This window comes from Bos mutus, unplaced genomic scaffold (assembly GCF_027580195.1).
Source record: "Bos mutus isolate GX-2022 unplaced genomic scaffold, NWIPB_WYAK_1.1 CTG232, whole genome shotgun sequence".
Lineage (NCBI taxonomy): Eukaryota > Metazoa > Chordata > Mammalia > Artiodactyla > Bovidae > Bos > Bos mutus.
In genome coordinates this window covers 251,890-269,240 of record NW_027219741.1, presented here as the reverse complement: position 1 = coordinate 269,240, position 17,351 = coordinate 251,890, and the positions used below count along the sequence as shown (strand labels likewise).

The following is a 17,351-nucleotide window of genomic DNA, read 5'->3' as shown; positions in this document are numbered from 1 at the left end:
CACTTGCAACCAAAACATGTGAGTCCCATTCCTATATCTGAACCTGGGTTTCTAAGAAACCTGAATGTCATGTGAATACTAATGATGACATAAATCAGGCATGGGCACATGTGATACAGTGAACTTGTGGATTCATCTCAGAGAGAAAACTTGTATCATTTTATCAGTATTTGACTTTTTTTCTGGAAACCTAATGTTGATTACTTGAGAGCTAGAACAGTGTGAGGGTATAAGGTTAATGGAAGTCATTTCAAAGTACTTGAGCCCAAACCCACCATTTTTCACTTTCATCAAAGGGCTATGTATATAAACAGAAACTCTAATAGGATCCATGTGATGGTCAGCATGAAACACTAGGCAACACTAAATATGTGGAGAGATATTTAAAGCACAAGGAGGAATGCCTAAATTAACCACAAATAATTTTTCATATTCTGGTCACTTTGTAGTATTTTTCATTCAGTTATTCTAGGAGGTATGCAGTGATAAACTACTGTAATTTTAATTCACTTTTCCTGCTGACTAATGATGTTGAGCATTTAAAAAATATTTTTATAGGTGTATCCTTTGGGGGAGACATTTATTTTTCAGTTCTTTCTATAATTTAAAAATAATAGTTCTTTGTTTCTTATTACTTAGTGCTTTCTACATATTCTAAATACATGTTTGCCATATATATGTTTCATATATATAAATATATTTATTTACAAAAAATTATGGTCAAATTCTTGATTTATATATATATATATATATATATATATATATATATATATATATATAATTTCAGTTCAGTTCAGTCGCTCAGTCATGTCTGACTCTTTGCGACCCCATGAATTGCAGCACGCCAGGTCTCCCTGTCCATCACTAACTCCCGGAGTTCACTCAAACTCACGTCCATCGAGTCAGTGAGGCCATCCAGCCATCTCATCCTCTGTTGTCCCCTTCTCCTCTTGCCCCCAATCCCTCTCAACATCAGAGTCTTTTCCAATGAGTCAACTCTTCGCATAGAGTGGCCAAAGTACTGGAATTTCAGCTTTAGCATCATTGCTTCCAAAGAACACCCAGGACTGATCTCCCTTAAGAATCGACTGGTTGGCTCTCCTTGCAGTCCAAGGGACTCTCAATAGTCTTCTCCAACACCACAGTTCAAAAGCATCAATTATTCAGCACTCAGCTTTCTTCACAGTCCAACTCTCAAATACATACATAACTACTGGAAAAACCATAGCCTTGACTAGACAGATCTTTTCGGCAAAGTAATGCCTCTGCTTTTGGATACGCTATCTAGGTTGGTCATAACTTTCCTTCCAAGGAGTAAGCATCTTTCATTTTCATGGCTGTAGTCACGATCTGCAGTGATTTTGGAGCCCAGAAAAATAAAGTCAGCCACTGTTTCCACTGTTCCCCATCTATTTCCCATGAAGTGATGGGACCAGATGTCATAATCTTAGTTTTCTGAATGTTGAGCTTTAAGCCAACCTTTTCACTCTCCACTTTCACTCTTATCAAGAGGCTCTTTAGTTCCTCTTCACTTTCTTCCATAAGGTTGCTGTCATCTGATATTTCTCCTGGCAATCTTGATTCCAGCTTCTTCTTCTTGTAGCCCAGCGTTTCTCATGGTGTACTCTGCATATATATTAAATAAGCAAGGTGACAATATACAGCCTTGACATATTCCTTTTCCTACTTGGAAACAGTCTGTGCTTCCATGTCCAGTTCTAACTGTTGCTTCCTGACCTGCATATAGGTTTGTCAAGAGGCAGCTCAGGTGGCCTGGTATTCCCATCTCTTTCAGAATTTTCCAGTTTATTGTGATCCACACATTCAAAGGCTTTGGCATAGTCAATAAAGCAGTAATAGATGTTTTTCTGGAACTCTCTTGCTTTCTCCATGATCCAGCGGATGTTGGCAATTTGATCTCTGGTTCCTCTGCCTTTTCTAAAACCAGCTTGAACATCTGGAAACACGGTTCACTTGTGAGAGGGCGTCAGAAGGCAGACACACTGAAACCATAATCACAGAAAACTAGTCAATCTAATCATATGGACCACAGCTTTGTCCAACTCAGTGAAACTAAGCCATGCCCTGTGGGGCCACCCAAGACAGGCAGGTCATGGTGGAGAGGTCTGACAGAATGTGGTCCACTAGAGAAGGGAATGGAAAACCACTTCACTATTTTTGCTTTGAGAACCCCATGAACAGTATGAAAAGGCAAAATGATAGGATACTGAATGAGGAACTCCCCAGGTCGGTAGGTGCCCAATATGCTACTGGAGATCAGTGGAGAAATAACTCCAGAAAGAATCAAGGGATGGAGGCAAAACAAAAACAATACCCAGTTGTGGATGTGACTGGTGAGAGAAGAAAGATGATGTAAAGAGCAATATTGCACAGGAACCTGGAATATTAGGTCCATGAATCAAGACAAATTGGAAGTGGTCAAACAGGAGATGGCAAGAGTGAACGTCGACATTCTAGGAATCAACGAACTAAAATGGACTAGAATGGGTGAATTTAACTCAGATGACCATTGTATCTACTACTGTGGGCAGGAATCCTTTAGAATAAGTGTAGTAGCCATCGTGGTCAACAAAAGATTCTGAAATGCAGTACTTGGATGCAATCTCAAAAACATCAGAATGATCTCTGTTTGTTTCCAAGGCAAATCATTCAATATTACGATAATCCAAGTCTATGCCCCAACCAGTAATGCTGAAGAAGCTGAAGTTGAATGGTTTTATGGGGACCTATAAGATCTTTTAGAATTAACACCCCCAAAATATGTCCTTTTCATTATAAGGGACTGGAATGCAAAAGTAGGAAGTCAAGAAACACCTGGAGTAACAGGCAAATTTGGCCTTGGAATACAGAATGAAGCAGGGCAAAGGATAATAGAGTTTTGCCAAGAGAACGCACTGGTTATAGCAAACACCCTCTTCCAACAACACAAGAGACGACTCTACACATGGACATCACCAGATTATCAACACCGAAATGAGATTGATTATATTCTTTGCAGTCAAAGATGGAGAAGCTTTTTACAGTCAGCAAATACAAGACCAGGAGCTGACTGTGGCTCAGACCATGAACTCCTTATTGCCAAATTCAGACTTCAATTGAAGAAAGTGAGGAAAACCACTAGACCATTCAGGTATGACCTGAATCAAATCCCTTATGATTATACAGTGGAAGTGAGAAATAGATTTAAGGGACTAGATCTGATAGATAGAGTGCCTGATGAACTATGAACAGAGGTCCGTGACATTGGACAGCAGACAGGAATCAAGACCATCCCCATGGGAAAGAAATTATATATATATATATATATATATATATATATATATATATGTGTGTGTGTGTGTGTGTGTGTGCACGTGTGTATGTGTGTGTATATATATATACTATCCAAATTTGTGGATTTTCTATTATTTCTTTTGTGAATTTGCTTTTATTTAAAAATGAGGATGATAAATTGGGTGTGCAGGACAAATTAACAGGTTTTAATTTAAGTTGTTTTATGCTTTATGCTGTTCATCATATCTCATAAGTAATAGTCTATCTCAAGGCCAATTTTTTTTGAATGTTTATATATGTAGATGTAACTTCTAGACCTCTAATTCATTTGTATTAATTTTTGTGTATAGTGTGTGGTAGTGGTTCAGGCTCATATTTTTTTGCATATAGATATCTTATGATTGAAAACTGGAAAAGGTCAGTTTTCATTTCAATCCCAAAGAAAGATAGTGCCAAAGAATGCTCAAACTACTGCACAATTGCACTCATCTCACATGCTAGTAAAGAAATGCTCAAAATTCTCCAAGCCAGGCTTCAGCAATATGTGAACCATAAACTTCCAGATGTTCAAGCTGGTTTTAAAAAGGGCAGAGGAACCAGAGATCAAATTGCCAACATCCGCTGGATCATCAAAAAAGCAAAAGAGTTCCAGAAAAACGTATATTTCTGCTTTATTGACGATGCCAAAGGCTTTGTGTGGATCACAATAAACTGTGGAAAATTCTGAAAGAGATGGGAATACCAAACCACCTGACCTGCCTCTTGACAAACCTATATACAGGTCAAGAAGCAACAGTTAGAACTGGACATGGAACAACAGACTGGTGCCAAATAGGAAAAGGAGTACGTCAAGGCTGTATATTGTCACCCTGCCTATCTATCTTATATGCAGAGTACATCATGAGAAACGCTGGGCTGGAAAAAGCAGAAGCTGGAATCAAGATTGCCGAGAGAAGTATCAATAACCTCAGATATGCAGATGACACCAAACTTATGGCAGAAAGTGAAGAGGAACTAAAGAGCCTCTTGATGAAAGTGAAAGAGGGGAGTGAAAAAGTTGGCTTAAAGCTCAACATTCAGAAAACTAAGATCATGGCATCCGATCCCATCACTTCATGGCAAATAGATGGGAAAACAGTGGAAACAGTGGCTGACTTTATTTTTCTGGGCTCCAAAATGGTGATTGCAAATGGTGATTGCAGCCATGAAATTAGAAGACGTTTACTCCTTGGAAGGAAGCTTATGACCAACCTAGACAGCTTATTAAAAAGCAGAGACATCACTTTGCCAATAAAGATCCATCTAGTCAGGGCTATGGTTTTTCCAGTAGTCATGTATGCATATGAAAGTTGGACTATAAAGAAAGCTGAGCCCTGAAGAATTGATGCTTTTGAACTGTGGTGTTGGAAAAGACTCCTGAGAATCCCTTGGACTACAAGGAGATCTAACCAGTCCATCCTAAAAGAGATCAGTCCTGGGTCTTCATTGGAAGGACTGATGTTGAAGCTGAAACTCCAATATTTTGGCCACCTGATGCGGAGAGCTGACTCATTTGAAAAGACTCTGTTCCTGGGAAAGATTGAGAGCAGGAGGAGAAGGGGATGACAGAGGATGAGATTATTAGATGGCATCACTGACACAATGGACATGGGTCTCGGTGGACTCCGGGAGTTCATGATGGACAGAGAGGCCTGGTGTGCTGCAGTTCATGGGGTCAGAAAGAGTTGGACATGACTGAGCAACTGAACTGAACTGATCCAATTGATCAAACGTTTATTCAGAAAACTATTGTTTCTGCATTAATTTTCCTTGATATTTTTGTTTAAAATTTATACATATATGTTTATTTATAAACATCCTGTCACGTTTAACAGCACACAACTTAACTTATGGGAGCTTTATAGTTCCTCTTGAATGCTGGTAGAATAAATTCTCCAGCTGTGTTCTTTCTTTGAACATGAATTTCTATTCCACGTAATTTTGAAACTGTATCTTCCTACACAAATTTCAAAAAAGAATTGTCAGTTTCTTCTGTCTAAGCCACTAGGGAATTCATGTGTATATGCCAATGATAAACTCCTAATTTTCCCTCCTTCCTCTCCCTTTTGGTAACCAGAGGTCTGTTTTCCATGTCTGTGAATCTAGTTCTGCTCTGTAAATAAATGAATTTGTATCAATTTTTGATTCCACATAAGTGATGTAATTATTTGTCTTACTTGGTCTGACTTACTTCACTTAACATGAGAATGTGTAGTTCCATCCATGTTTCTGCAAATATTTACCTTCCAAACAGTATTTTATAATTTTATTATTTTTAAATTACTTTTGTTGTTCAGTCTCTAAGTCATATCTGACTCTTTGTGACCCCATGGACTGCAGCATGCCAGGGTCCCAGTCCTTTACTATCTCCTGGAGTTTCCTCAATCTCATGTCCATTAGCCATAGTTTATTTAAAATGTGTTAATTTCTACTGTAGAGCAAATTGATTCAGTTTATGTATATGTGTATGCATATACATATATATGTTTTCTATTTCATATTTCCCATTGTATTTTATCACAGGATATTGAGTATAGTTCCCTTTGCTATACAGTATGTGTGCTCAGTTGTTCAGTTGTCATGTTCAAATCTTTGCAACCCCATGGACTGTAGCCCACCAGGCTCCTCTCTCCATGGAGATTCTCCAGGCAAGAATACTGGAGTGGGTTGTCATGCCCTCCTCTAGGGGATCTTCCCAACCCAGGGCTTGAACTCAGGTCAGTTACATTGCTCGTTGATTCTTTACCATCTGAGCCAGCAGCTAGCTACACGGTAGGACCTTGATTGTCCATATGTTTCATTCTTGGAATGCACATGATTGGTTCTGTCTGTCCTATTTCATCTCAGGTTTTCCTGAAAGCCACTTTGGTTTCCCTCCCAGCTTTCAGAAAGCTGGATGAACACGGAGCAGAGTTTTCTGAAATGCCTTGTTTACAGACTTTGTGAGCCTCGAGGTGAATAATACCTGAGGCAAGATAAGATAAATTTGGAAAGTAAACAACCAGAGGAACAGGGACATTACCTTGGACAGTGAGTGGCTTGACAATCTTTGTTTTGGATAAGCCCTGGGTGTTCTTTGGAAGGAATGATGCTAAAGCTGAAACTCCAGTACTTTGGCCACCTCATGTGAAGAGTTGACACTTTGGAAAAGACTCTGATGCTGGGAGGGATTGGGGGCAGGAGGAGAAGGGGACGACAGAGGATGAGATGCCTGGATGGCATCACCAACTAGATGGACGTGAGTTTGAGTAAACTCCGGGAGCTGGTGATGGATGGGGAGGCCTGGCGTGCTGCAATTCATGGGGTTGCAAAGAATTGGACACGACTGTATGACTGAACTGAACTGACAAATACCTTTGGGAATATAATTACTTACAGCTTTCAAATACTTATTAATTTTTGCATAGTTACTGAAGTTTATATTCTGTCCTTCCCAACCAAATTTTCCTCAGGCATAGGTATAAAATAGATGATACCAATGACCTAAATATGATTTCCTGTGGGATAAAGATACACTGCTTTCATTCCTGACAATTTTAGTGAATATTTTAATCCTGCTTCCCGTGTAAACCTGTGGAAGATTTAAGATGTATTGATTTCCAAAATATTTGAGAGATATGTTTGAATTAATGGTTTTTATTCTTTGCATTTAACTTCAGATTTTTTATACAAGGAACAAATTGATGACTAAGTATCTGGGGGTGGAATTCTTCTTGATGCATCTTAAAACTAACCTGACAGCCACTCAAGTCTGATGTTTGTGACACTGGTTTGGGTAGTGTCCCACCAGCCATGTGCTAGCTTGGTTTATGCTGTTTACATTTGTTTGATATAATTTCTTTCTAAAATCTATTACTCCTCTTGTAACATGTGATAATTTAATTACTATAATAGTGTCACAGCATATTTTAGTTGTAATTATATATTATTTAAATGGAAAATTCTGTTTAATAACAGAATTAAAGCATTCTCAAGTTGGCAATGTACTTCATTGTGCCTCATCATCTACTTGTATGCATTTTCCCATATTAGTATTAAGATAAGACACCATTTCAGCTTGAATATCCATCTGTTCAGTTCAGTCGCTCAGTCGTGTCTGACTCTTTGCAACCCCATGAATCACAGACTGCCAGGCATCCCTGTCCATCACCAACTCCCGGGGTTCACTCAAAGTCATGTCCGTCACGTCAGTGATGCCATCCAGCCATCTCATCCTCTGTTGTCCCCTTCTCCTCCTGCCCCCAATCCCTCCCAGCTTCAGAGTCTTTTCCAATGAGTCAACACCTCGCATGAGGTGGCCAAAGTACTGGAGTTTCAGCTTTAGCATCATTTCTTCCAAAGAACACTCAGGGCCGATCTCCTTTAGAATGGACTGGTTGGATCTCCTTGCAGTCCAAGGGACTCTCAAGAGTCTTCTCCAACACCACAGTTCAAAAGCATCAATTCTTCAGCGCTCAGCTTTCTTCACAGTCCAACTCTCACTTCCATACATGACCACTGGAAAAACCATAGCCTTGACTAGATGGAACTTTGTTGGCAAAGTAATGTCTCTGCTTTTCAATATGCTATCTAGGTTGGTCATAAATTTCCTTCCAAGGAGTAAGCGTCTATATGATAAATATGTGTAATTCTCCATTTCAAAGTATCTGCCACTTTAACATAACTAGTTTCATCTAGGTCAATAAAAATAAGTTTTTAACATGCAATGTTTTAATAAAACAAGAGAAATTTTAAGTATATTCTGGAGAATGTAATTTAAACATGAGAGTGCCTGCTCTTATGCTGACAGCATAACGAACAGCAAAGATATTTTCAAATGAAGAAATAAAGTAATTTTGGAGGATTTTTTCATGATGCAAGGAAAATCAGACAATTGACATATGTTAAAAATTGCCAAATAACCAACCTATCAACAAACTGATTGATAATTTTTATCACCATATTGTTGAAATTGATGCTTATATGATTTCACTTGTTAAAATTATGTGGGATTTTTTCTTTTTGTTGAACTTTTATGTAGTCAAACTTTTATGTTTGACTGCTAAACTACTTACTAAAACAAAAATGAGTGTTAAAAAGAAGTGTGTTATGAACCATATATATCACTGGGTATTTTATATTTTTCATCAAATTTCTGAATTATGTAATAATATCTTAATTGTAAGATAAATAAGATAGGATTTTCAAACATGTTAAACCATTAGCCTGAGAGTCACACTAGTTAGTTAATTTAGCACTCCTCAACTTTCACCCCATAACTTTGCTGTCATTACTTGAACCATCTGTTTACTGGCTGCCTGGTATTCTTTATTTTATCTATTGTGTCTTCAGTTTTGTATAGATTTCCTTACTATCACATGTTCAAAATGCTGTTTTATGACAATATTTTATCACCTGACTTTTCACATTTCCTCTGTTAACACCATTAATTACATTGTAATAGCTCAGATGATACAATGCTGTTTTAATATATTATCAGTTAAATGTGTGTGTTTTTTTTTTTAAATATATAGTATCTTTTTACAAGTGCAAATACTCAGAAAGACACACTGGACATTCATTAACCAGATATTTGCATGTTGCTTTCTGCTCAGATAAGGATTCTGAATTGAGATTTCATTATTTTCATTGCTGCCCTTTGTGATAACTTCTTCCCCATTCATCTCAACTCTCATGTTTAACCTCAGATTAAAAAAGAATCAGGGCGTTTATCTTTTCTAATTTTAGTGTATTACTTTCCAATTCTGAGGAATTATTTTAACTCTCTATCTAGGTCTCTTCTAAAGTCAAAGATTCAGGTTAATGAAGTTCTTTCTCTCCAATTCATTTATTTATTTTTGTCTACTTATATAATAATGCTTTTATTTGACATATCAATATTATTCAACCTGACAAAAAATCTATGTATCAATTGTAATTATGTAAATACAGATCAATGTGCTGCAAACCCCCCCACTCCCCCCCACACACACACAAAAAACCTTTTAAGTACTTTTGAATTGATGCTAATTGCTAAACACTGTATGACAGATGTTTTGTTCTGGTAGTTACAGAAAAACAGTCTGGAAGCTTTATAGTGAGAGTGAAAACAAAGTAGGATAATGAGAAAATTTAATCTCTGTGATATTGCTGTTTTGAATAATAGTTTAAAATAGAATTGGTGTCATACAGGCCATTTAAAATGGTTGTTAACTATTTGCCATCTAAAATAATCATCAAGACTATAAATAACATTAATAATAACTTTGTGAAGCCCTAGACTTGACAGTTTTTAAATATGAAAACCATGCAATTGCTATAAAAACATTCATTCTCTGTTTTTTCTTTTTTCTTTTAAATAGATATTTGGGGCCCTGGATATGAGTGTAAAACACTAAAAGTGTGCTAGCTTTTGCAAAGCCACTGTGGACAAACAGTACCTCATCAGTGGTTAAAATAGTGTCTAGAAGTGAACTTGTTCTATCTTGCACTTATTTTACACTGATTAAATAATGTCCTAAGGTTATCCCTTAGTTACAAAAGATGAAAATCTATAAACATTTCATTAATTCTTTACTGCAACACATGCCACTGAGGGATAACTGGACCAAAAGTTGTCATATCATTTCTTTTACTAACAGTAGTTTTTTTTTTTTTTTTTCATGAAGTTTCCAGCAACAAACACTTGAGCAATTTCATGTTTATTGTGCTTTACCAATATTCAAAACAAACTTCAATATCAGTATGTATATATTAATTGTCTTAACACATGAAATATAAATACAAGAAATAAATTAATTTGTAGATTTTTGCAATTTAAATCATCAGATCAGATCAGATCAGTTGCTTAATCGTGTCTGACTCTTTGCGACCCCACGAATCATAATGTATAAATAAAATATAAATTGTGAATCTTAATGTATATTTCTCAAAAGTTCTTTACCTTTTTATGTAACAACAATCACATTGATTTACCATGCCCCATTAACTATGCTTGATCACAGAGTATGTGTACATGCTGACTTGTGTCCAACACTTTGAGATGCTACAGGCTGTAGCCCTCCAGCTTCCTCTGTCCATGGGATTTTCCAGGCAAGAATACTGGAGTGGCTGCCATTCCCTCTTCTAGGGTATCTTCCCAACCCAGGGATCAAACCAGTGTCTCCTGCTTTGAAGCAGATTCTTTACCACTTGAGCCATTACAGAAACCTTAGGATGTCCTATTTAAATTAATGTTCAGCAGTTCAAGCTGGGATTTTATTTTATTTATTTTTTTGTCTTTTATTTTTTTATTTTTTTAATTTTATGTTTTAACTTTACAATATTGTATTGGTTTTGCCATATATCAAAAAGAACCCACCACAGGTATACATGTGTTCCCCATCCTGAACCCTCCTCCCTCGTCCCTCCCCATACCATCCCTCGATTTTAAACAAATATGTGTTTCTTTGGGATTCATCCCAGATAATTCAGGGAATTTGGTTAGATAATTTTAAAAGAAGGAAAGTTGCCTTCATGTATATTGCCATAAGAATTGAAAAATATACAAAAGAATATTTTCTTGCCTTGGGTCAATTAGCCTTCTTTATTTTGTAAAATATTTTATTAACAGCAATTAACATTTTTATTTTCAAAATAATGTTTAAATATTTAAAAATTTTACAAGTAATTGAGTAAATTATATAATCATTTTCATTATAAATTGTTTTGCAATAGATTTATAAAGTAAGAGAGATTAAAACATTTGCTAAATCAATAATTAATATTAAAGTTTAATTCATGTAAATGTATTTTTGGTAAATTTTATATTATTGTGCTCATATTCACCCAAGCATATGTTTTCTTTTTTTTCTGAAACATAAGTCATTTGTGTATAATCTACATTAAACTCAAATGGAAAACCAGAAAAACATATCAGAATTCATTCTTCTAGGACTTTCATATAACCAGAACATACATATATTTTGCTTTGTGTTTTTCTTATTCTGTTATCTTGTCCTGTTGATAGGAAACCTTCTGATCCTCTTCTCCATTCAATGCAGTCCTCTTTTTAACCAACCAATGTACTATTTCCTCAGCCACTTATCCCTCGTAGACATCTGCTATACCTCCAGAATTACATCCAAATTAATTGGAGATCTGTTAGTAGAGAGAAAGACTATTTCCTATGGTGATTGAATGCTACAGGTCCTTATTATGCACTTCTTTGGAAGTACTGAGATCTTTATTCTTACTGACATGGTTTTAGATCGCTATGTTGCCATCTGCAAGCCTCTCCACTATGTGATTATCATGAACAGAACAAGATGCAATCTTCTTTTCTTAGCTGCTTGGGCTGGTGGAGCTGTCCATTCCTTTCCTCAACTTTTTATAGCAATCGGCTTGCCTTTCTGTGGTCATCATGAAATTGATCACTATTTCTGTGATATTTTTCCATTGCTAAAAATTGCATGTACCTACATCACTGGTGTGCTTGTGACTGCCTTTTCAGGAATGGTTGCCTTAGTTACATTTGCTGTCTTGTTTGTTTCTTATGGCATTCTATTATTAACTTTAAATAATCATTCAACCAAGGGAAGACACAAAGCACTCTCTATCTGTGGGTCTCATATCACTGTGGTCATCTTATTTTTTGTACCTGTTATCTTTATCTATCTTAGACATCCCAATACTTTCCCTGAGGATAAGGTATTTGCACTATTTTACACCATCATTGCCCCCATGTTCAATCCTTTAAGCTATACTCTAAGAAAGGCAGAGATGAAAAATACTTTGAAAAAAATTAGTATCAAACTTTGTTTTCAAAGGAAGCACACCTTTAAGGAACAAATTGTGCAGCAGAGATATTTAGTGTAGCAACTATTTTAATGTGTTTCCTGTGAGTTAACTCCCTTGGTGCCCTATAGAAAATAATAATGATACAAAGATAGAATCAATAATTCAGATCACTGTAAACAAATTTACTTGTTTTCCACCTAATGACCTGAATTTAATACCATTTCCAATATTAATTAAGGAGTTGTATAATAAAATTATTTTCCTAAATTTATAAGTGTCTAGTGATTGTATCCAGAATCAAAGCCCACTCCTGTTAAAATGAAAGTGCAAGTCACTCAATTGTGTCCAACTCTTTGCGACCCCATGGACTATACTGCTGCTGCTAAGTTGCTTCAGTCATGTCCAACTCTGTGCGACCCCATATACAGCAGCCCACCAGGCTCCCCCGTCCCTGGAATTCTCCAGGCAAGAACACCGGAGTGGGTTGCTATTTCCTTCTCTAATGCACAAAAGTGAAAAGTGAAAATGAAGCTGCTCAGTCATGTCCGATTCTTAGCGACCCCATGGACTGCAGCCTACCAGTCTCCTCCAGGCTCCTCCATCCGTAGGATTGTCCAGGCAAGAGTACTGGAGTGGGGTGCCATTGCCTTCTCCAATGGACTATACAGTCCATGGGATTTTCCAGGCCAGAATGCTGGAGTGGGTAGCCTTTCCCTTCTCCAGGAGATCTTCCCAACCCAGGGATTGAACCTAGACCTGCCACACTGCAGGTGGGATTCTTTACCAGCTGAGCCATAAGGGAAACCCAGGAATATTGGAATGTATGCTGCTGCTGCTACTGTTGCTAAGTCACTTCAGTCGTGTCCGACTTTGTGTGACCCCATAGATGGCAGCCAACCAGGCTCCCCCGTCCCTGGGATTCCCCAGGCAAGAACACTGGAGTGGGTTGCCATTTCCTTCTCCAATGTATGAAAGTAAAAAGTGAAAGTGAAGTCGCTCAGTCGTGTCCGACTCTTGGCGACCCCATGGACTTCAGCCCACCAGGCTCCTCCGTCCATGGGATTTTCCAGGCAAGAGTACTGGAGTGGGATGCCACTGACTTCTCCACTGGAGTGTATCGCCTATCCCTTTTCCAAGGGATATTCCCAACCCAGGAATTAACCCCGGGTCTCCTGAATTGCAGGCAGATTCTTTAGCAACTGAGCTGTTAAAATGAAGGGGGAAAATATAACAAGGCAAAACAAAACAAAAACTAGTAAAAAGACAAAATGTGGTCTATAAACATATTCACACACATACATACGAAGAAAGCAGTTTTGCTGTGCAAGGATGTTTATAGCAGCTTTACTCATGATTATCAACTCTTGGAAGCAACCAAGATGTCCCTCAATAGGACATAAATAGATAAAAATTGTAGTACATCCAGACAATGGATTATTATTCAGAGTTAAAAATAAGTGAGCTTTTATTTCCAATATTCTGGGAGGTGGGTCATAGAGGATCCTACAGCAGGATCCTCTATGACCCACCTCCCAGAATATTGAAAATACAACAAAAAATAAACAAATGGGACCTAATTAAACGTAAAAGCTTCTGCACATCAAAGGAAACTACTAGCAAGGTGAAAAGACAGCCTTCAGAATGGGAGAAAATAATAGCAAATGAAGCAACCGACAAACAACTAATCTCAAAAATATACAAGCAACTCCTACAGCTCAACTCCAGAAAAATAAATGACCCAATCAAAAAATGGGCCAAAGAACTAAATAGACATTTCTCCAAAGAAGACATACAGATGGCTAACAAACACATGAAAAGATGCTCAACATCACTCATTATCAGAGAAATGCAAATCAAAACCACTATGAGGTACCATTTCACACAAGTCAGAATGGCTGTGATCCAAAAGTCTACAAATAATAAATGCTGGAGAGGGTGTGGAGAAAAGGGAACCCTCTTACACTGTTGGTGGGAATGCAAACTAGTACAGCCACTATGGAGAACAGTCTGGAGATTCCTTAAAAAACTGGAAATAGAACTGCCTTATGATCCAGCAATCCCACTGCTGGACATACACACTGAGGAAACCAGAAGGGAAAGAGACACGTGTACCCAATGTTCATCACAGCACTGTTTATAATAGACAGGACATGGAAGCAACCCAGATGTCCATCAGCAGATGAATGGATAAGAAAGCAATGGTACATATACACAATGGAGTATTACTCAGCCATTAAAAAGAATACATTTGAATCAGTTCTAATCAGGTGGATGAAACTGGAGCCTATTTTACAGAGTGAAGTAAGCCAAAAGGAAAAGCACCAATACAGTATACTTAACGCATATATATGGAATTTAGAAAGAGGGTAACAATAATCCTGTGTACGAGACAGCAAAAGAGACACTGATGTATAGAACAGTCTTATGGACTCTGTGGGAGAGGGAGAGGGTGGGAAGATTTGGGAGAATGACATTGAAACATGTAAAATATCATGTATGAAATGAGATGCCAGTCCAGGTTTGATGCATGATACTGGATGCTTGGGGCTAGTGCACTGGGACGACCCAGAGGGATGGTATGGGGAGGGAGGAGGGAGGAGGGTTCAGGATGGGGAACACATGTATACCTGTGGTGGATTCATTTTGATATTTTGCAAAACTAATACAATTATGTAAAGTTTACAAATAAAATAAAATTAAAAAAAAGAAAATAAATAAATAAATGAGCTATTAAATTGTGAAAAAATATTCAGGAAACTTGAATGCATACTACCAAATGAAAGAAACCAGACTGAAAGGGCTCCCTCTATATATTTCTACTATATGACATTCTGAAAAAGACAAAACTATGGAGACAGAAAAAGTATAAGTGAAAGTAAAGGATTAGGGAAGGGAGAAGGATGAATAGATGGAGCACCAAGGATATTTAAGACAGTGAAATTCTTCTGGCTTGTTTCTATAATTTTGAATCTTATCAATGTATATGTCAAAATCCTCACAATATACAGTACTTAGAGTGAACCCTAATGTAAACTATAAAATTGGGGTGATAGCAGTGCATCATTGTACGTTCCTTTGATTTTAACAAGTGTATCCCTCTGAAGGGGAGAGTGTCCCATTTGGGGACAGGAGGTATATGGGATCTCTATACTTTAATCTCAGCTTAGCCATGAACCTAAAACCTCTCTAAAAGTAAAGTTTTACTGATTAGCAAATACATTGTGGTACAATGCTTAGAGGAAATCTTATAAGTAAGTGAAGAAGAGACTCTCAGAAAGATTTTCTAGTAAATTAGGGGTAAATTTCTAGTAAATTTCTAGTAAATCAGCTTTTATTAAAATGTTTTTTGTGCAAGTTTAATAGTTTTTAAAAATAAGGTCATTTAAGATACACTGAAAATATCATAATAGAGAAAGAACTGGATAATGGGATTTTATGAAAAGAAATAGAGTTAAAATAATGGAAGAATTTTAGAATATATAAATGCAAGAGTTATTATCATTAGGAGGCACTGTACAAAGAAGATTAAAGAGCAGAAAACAGTAAAAAGGGAGATAAAACTAAGTGGAGCTGTTTTAGCAAAGAGGAATGATTGTGCCTTCAATAATCACCTAACTTGTTCATTATCTTTGCCTGGTGGAATGGCATAGACCTTCATCGTTGAAAATTCTTCACTGTTAGTAATTATAAATGGATTGGGTTGTTGCAGTTTTTTATTGATCTTAATCATCAGATATGGTGATTAAGGGGGGGCCCTTAATGTAACTCAGGAGGGGCCCTTTGGGACCTACTATATTCCAGACATACTTTTATTTTCTCCTTTAAGGAGGAGTAGTCCAATTATCCTTAGCAGTCAGGATCACACTACCTTATATTTTTGTTTGTTGATTCAGAAGCATGAGGAGCCCAAAGTGATCAGGCAGGAGTCTTAACTCTCAGATCAATACAGCATTGTTGTGTCTCCTGGTGAATCATTTCTCCCTTTGGAAATAAGACCTCTAAGCAGGCAAAACCTAAGTTAATGGCAATAGAAAGCACAGATTTTGCTAATAGATTTCTAAAGGTAGTAGCAAGTGGTGTCACTCCAATTTTTACATTGTGGCATGTAACACACATTTTTTTTAAATATATCTAAAAAAAGTAGGTAAAGATAACTATTCCTTCAATTTTCTTGTTGTTTATCTTCCAACCATGTTCCTTCCAAGTCTCTTGACCATCTGGCAAAACCATTGATCAAAATCATAAATCAGTGTACAGTACACATGTGGATATTTTTCCTTCCAAGCAAAGTGAATAACCACGTACACTGCTTCAAGTTTTATTGATTGAGTGGAGTTATCTTCCTTCTGACCTTTAGGGATTTTCCAGAATGGGGCTGTAGCACTCAATTTTCCACTTTTGAGTTTATGATGCAATAGTAAAGAATTGGAATTTGCTGTATGACTCATGGAGAAGGGTGGGGTAGGGAGGGAGATGGGATGGAGCTTGGGGAGGTGGGGGGACATGGGTCCACCTATGGCTGATTCTTTTTGATGCATGACAGAAAACAACAAATTTCTCTAAAGCAATTTTCCTTCAGTTAAAAAATAAATCAATTAAATATGATTTAAAAAAATAAAGAATCTACCTGCCAATGCAGGAGATGCAAAAAGCAAGGGTTTGATCTCTGGATCAGGAAGATCCCCTGGAGTAGGAAATGGCAACCCACTCCAGTTTTCTTGAAAATTCCATGGACAGAGGACCCTGGTGTGTTAACGTCCTTGGGGCCAAAAACAGTCAGACATGACTGACCAACTGAACACACACATATACAAACTTAGCCTGATTACATATACTGTGCTTCCATTTGATGAAATTAATGACTAATGAACTATTACTGTGCATACCCAAGCATATGTCATTGATGAGTCCAGCAACAAGTTCATGATGGGCAACCCAGGTTGACTAGTAACTTGGTGGTCCATGGTTTAGCATTCAATCTCTGTTAAGAAAGCCAAGAGCTGTTTCTCAAAATGATAGTAGTTATCTGAAAAGGATCACAAGATTTTGCTCCACAGTCCTAAGTGTCTGCACTGAACTTCACATGTGGAGGCCTGCCAAAGACTCCCACATCCCTATCTCCACTGACACATCAAGCACCATAGATCTACTGGACCATTTGTCCCTAGTGGCTGAGAAGCTTGAATGACAATCTGAACCTGTGGCAAAGCTATTTCTTTTTCCGGACTTCACTCAAGACTAGTAGCTCTCTGCGTCCCTTT

The 17,351-nt window shown here is 37.3% G+C and overlaps 1 protein-coding gene across 1 annotated transcript; it reads left to right on the top strand.

Annotated features, from left to right (window-relative positions):
• Nucleotides 1-11,205: 11,205 nt before the first annotated feature.
• Nucleotides 11,206-12,168, top strand: LOC102267420 (olfactory receptor 4P4-like). Its single transcript, XM_070366888.1, is given in 1 exon segment — nt 11,206-12,168. A coding segment is annotated over 1 exon segment (963 nt).
• The last annotated feature ends 5,183 nt before the right edge of the window (nt 12,169-17,351 follow it).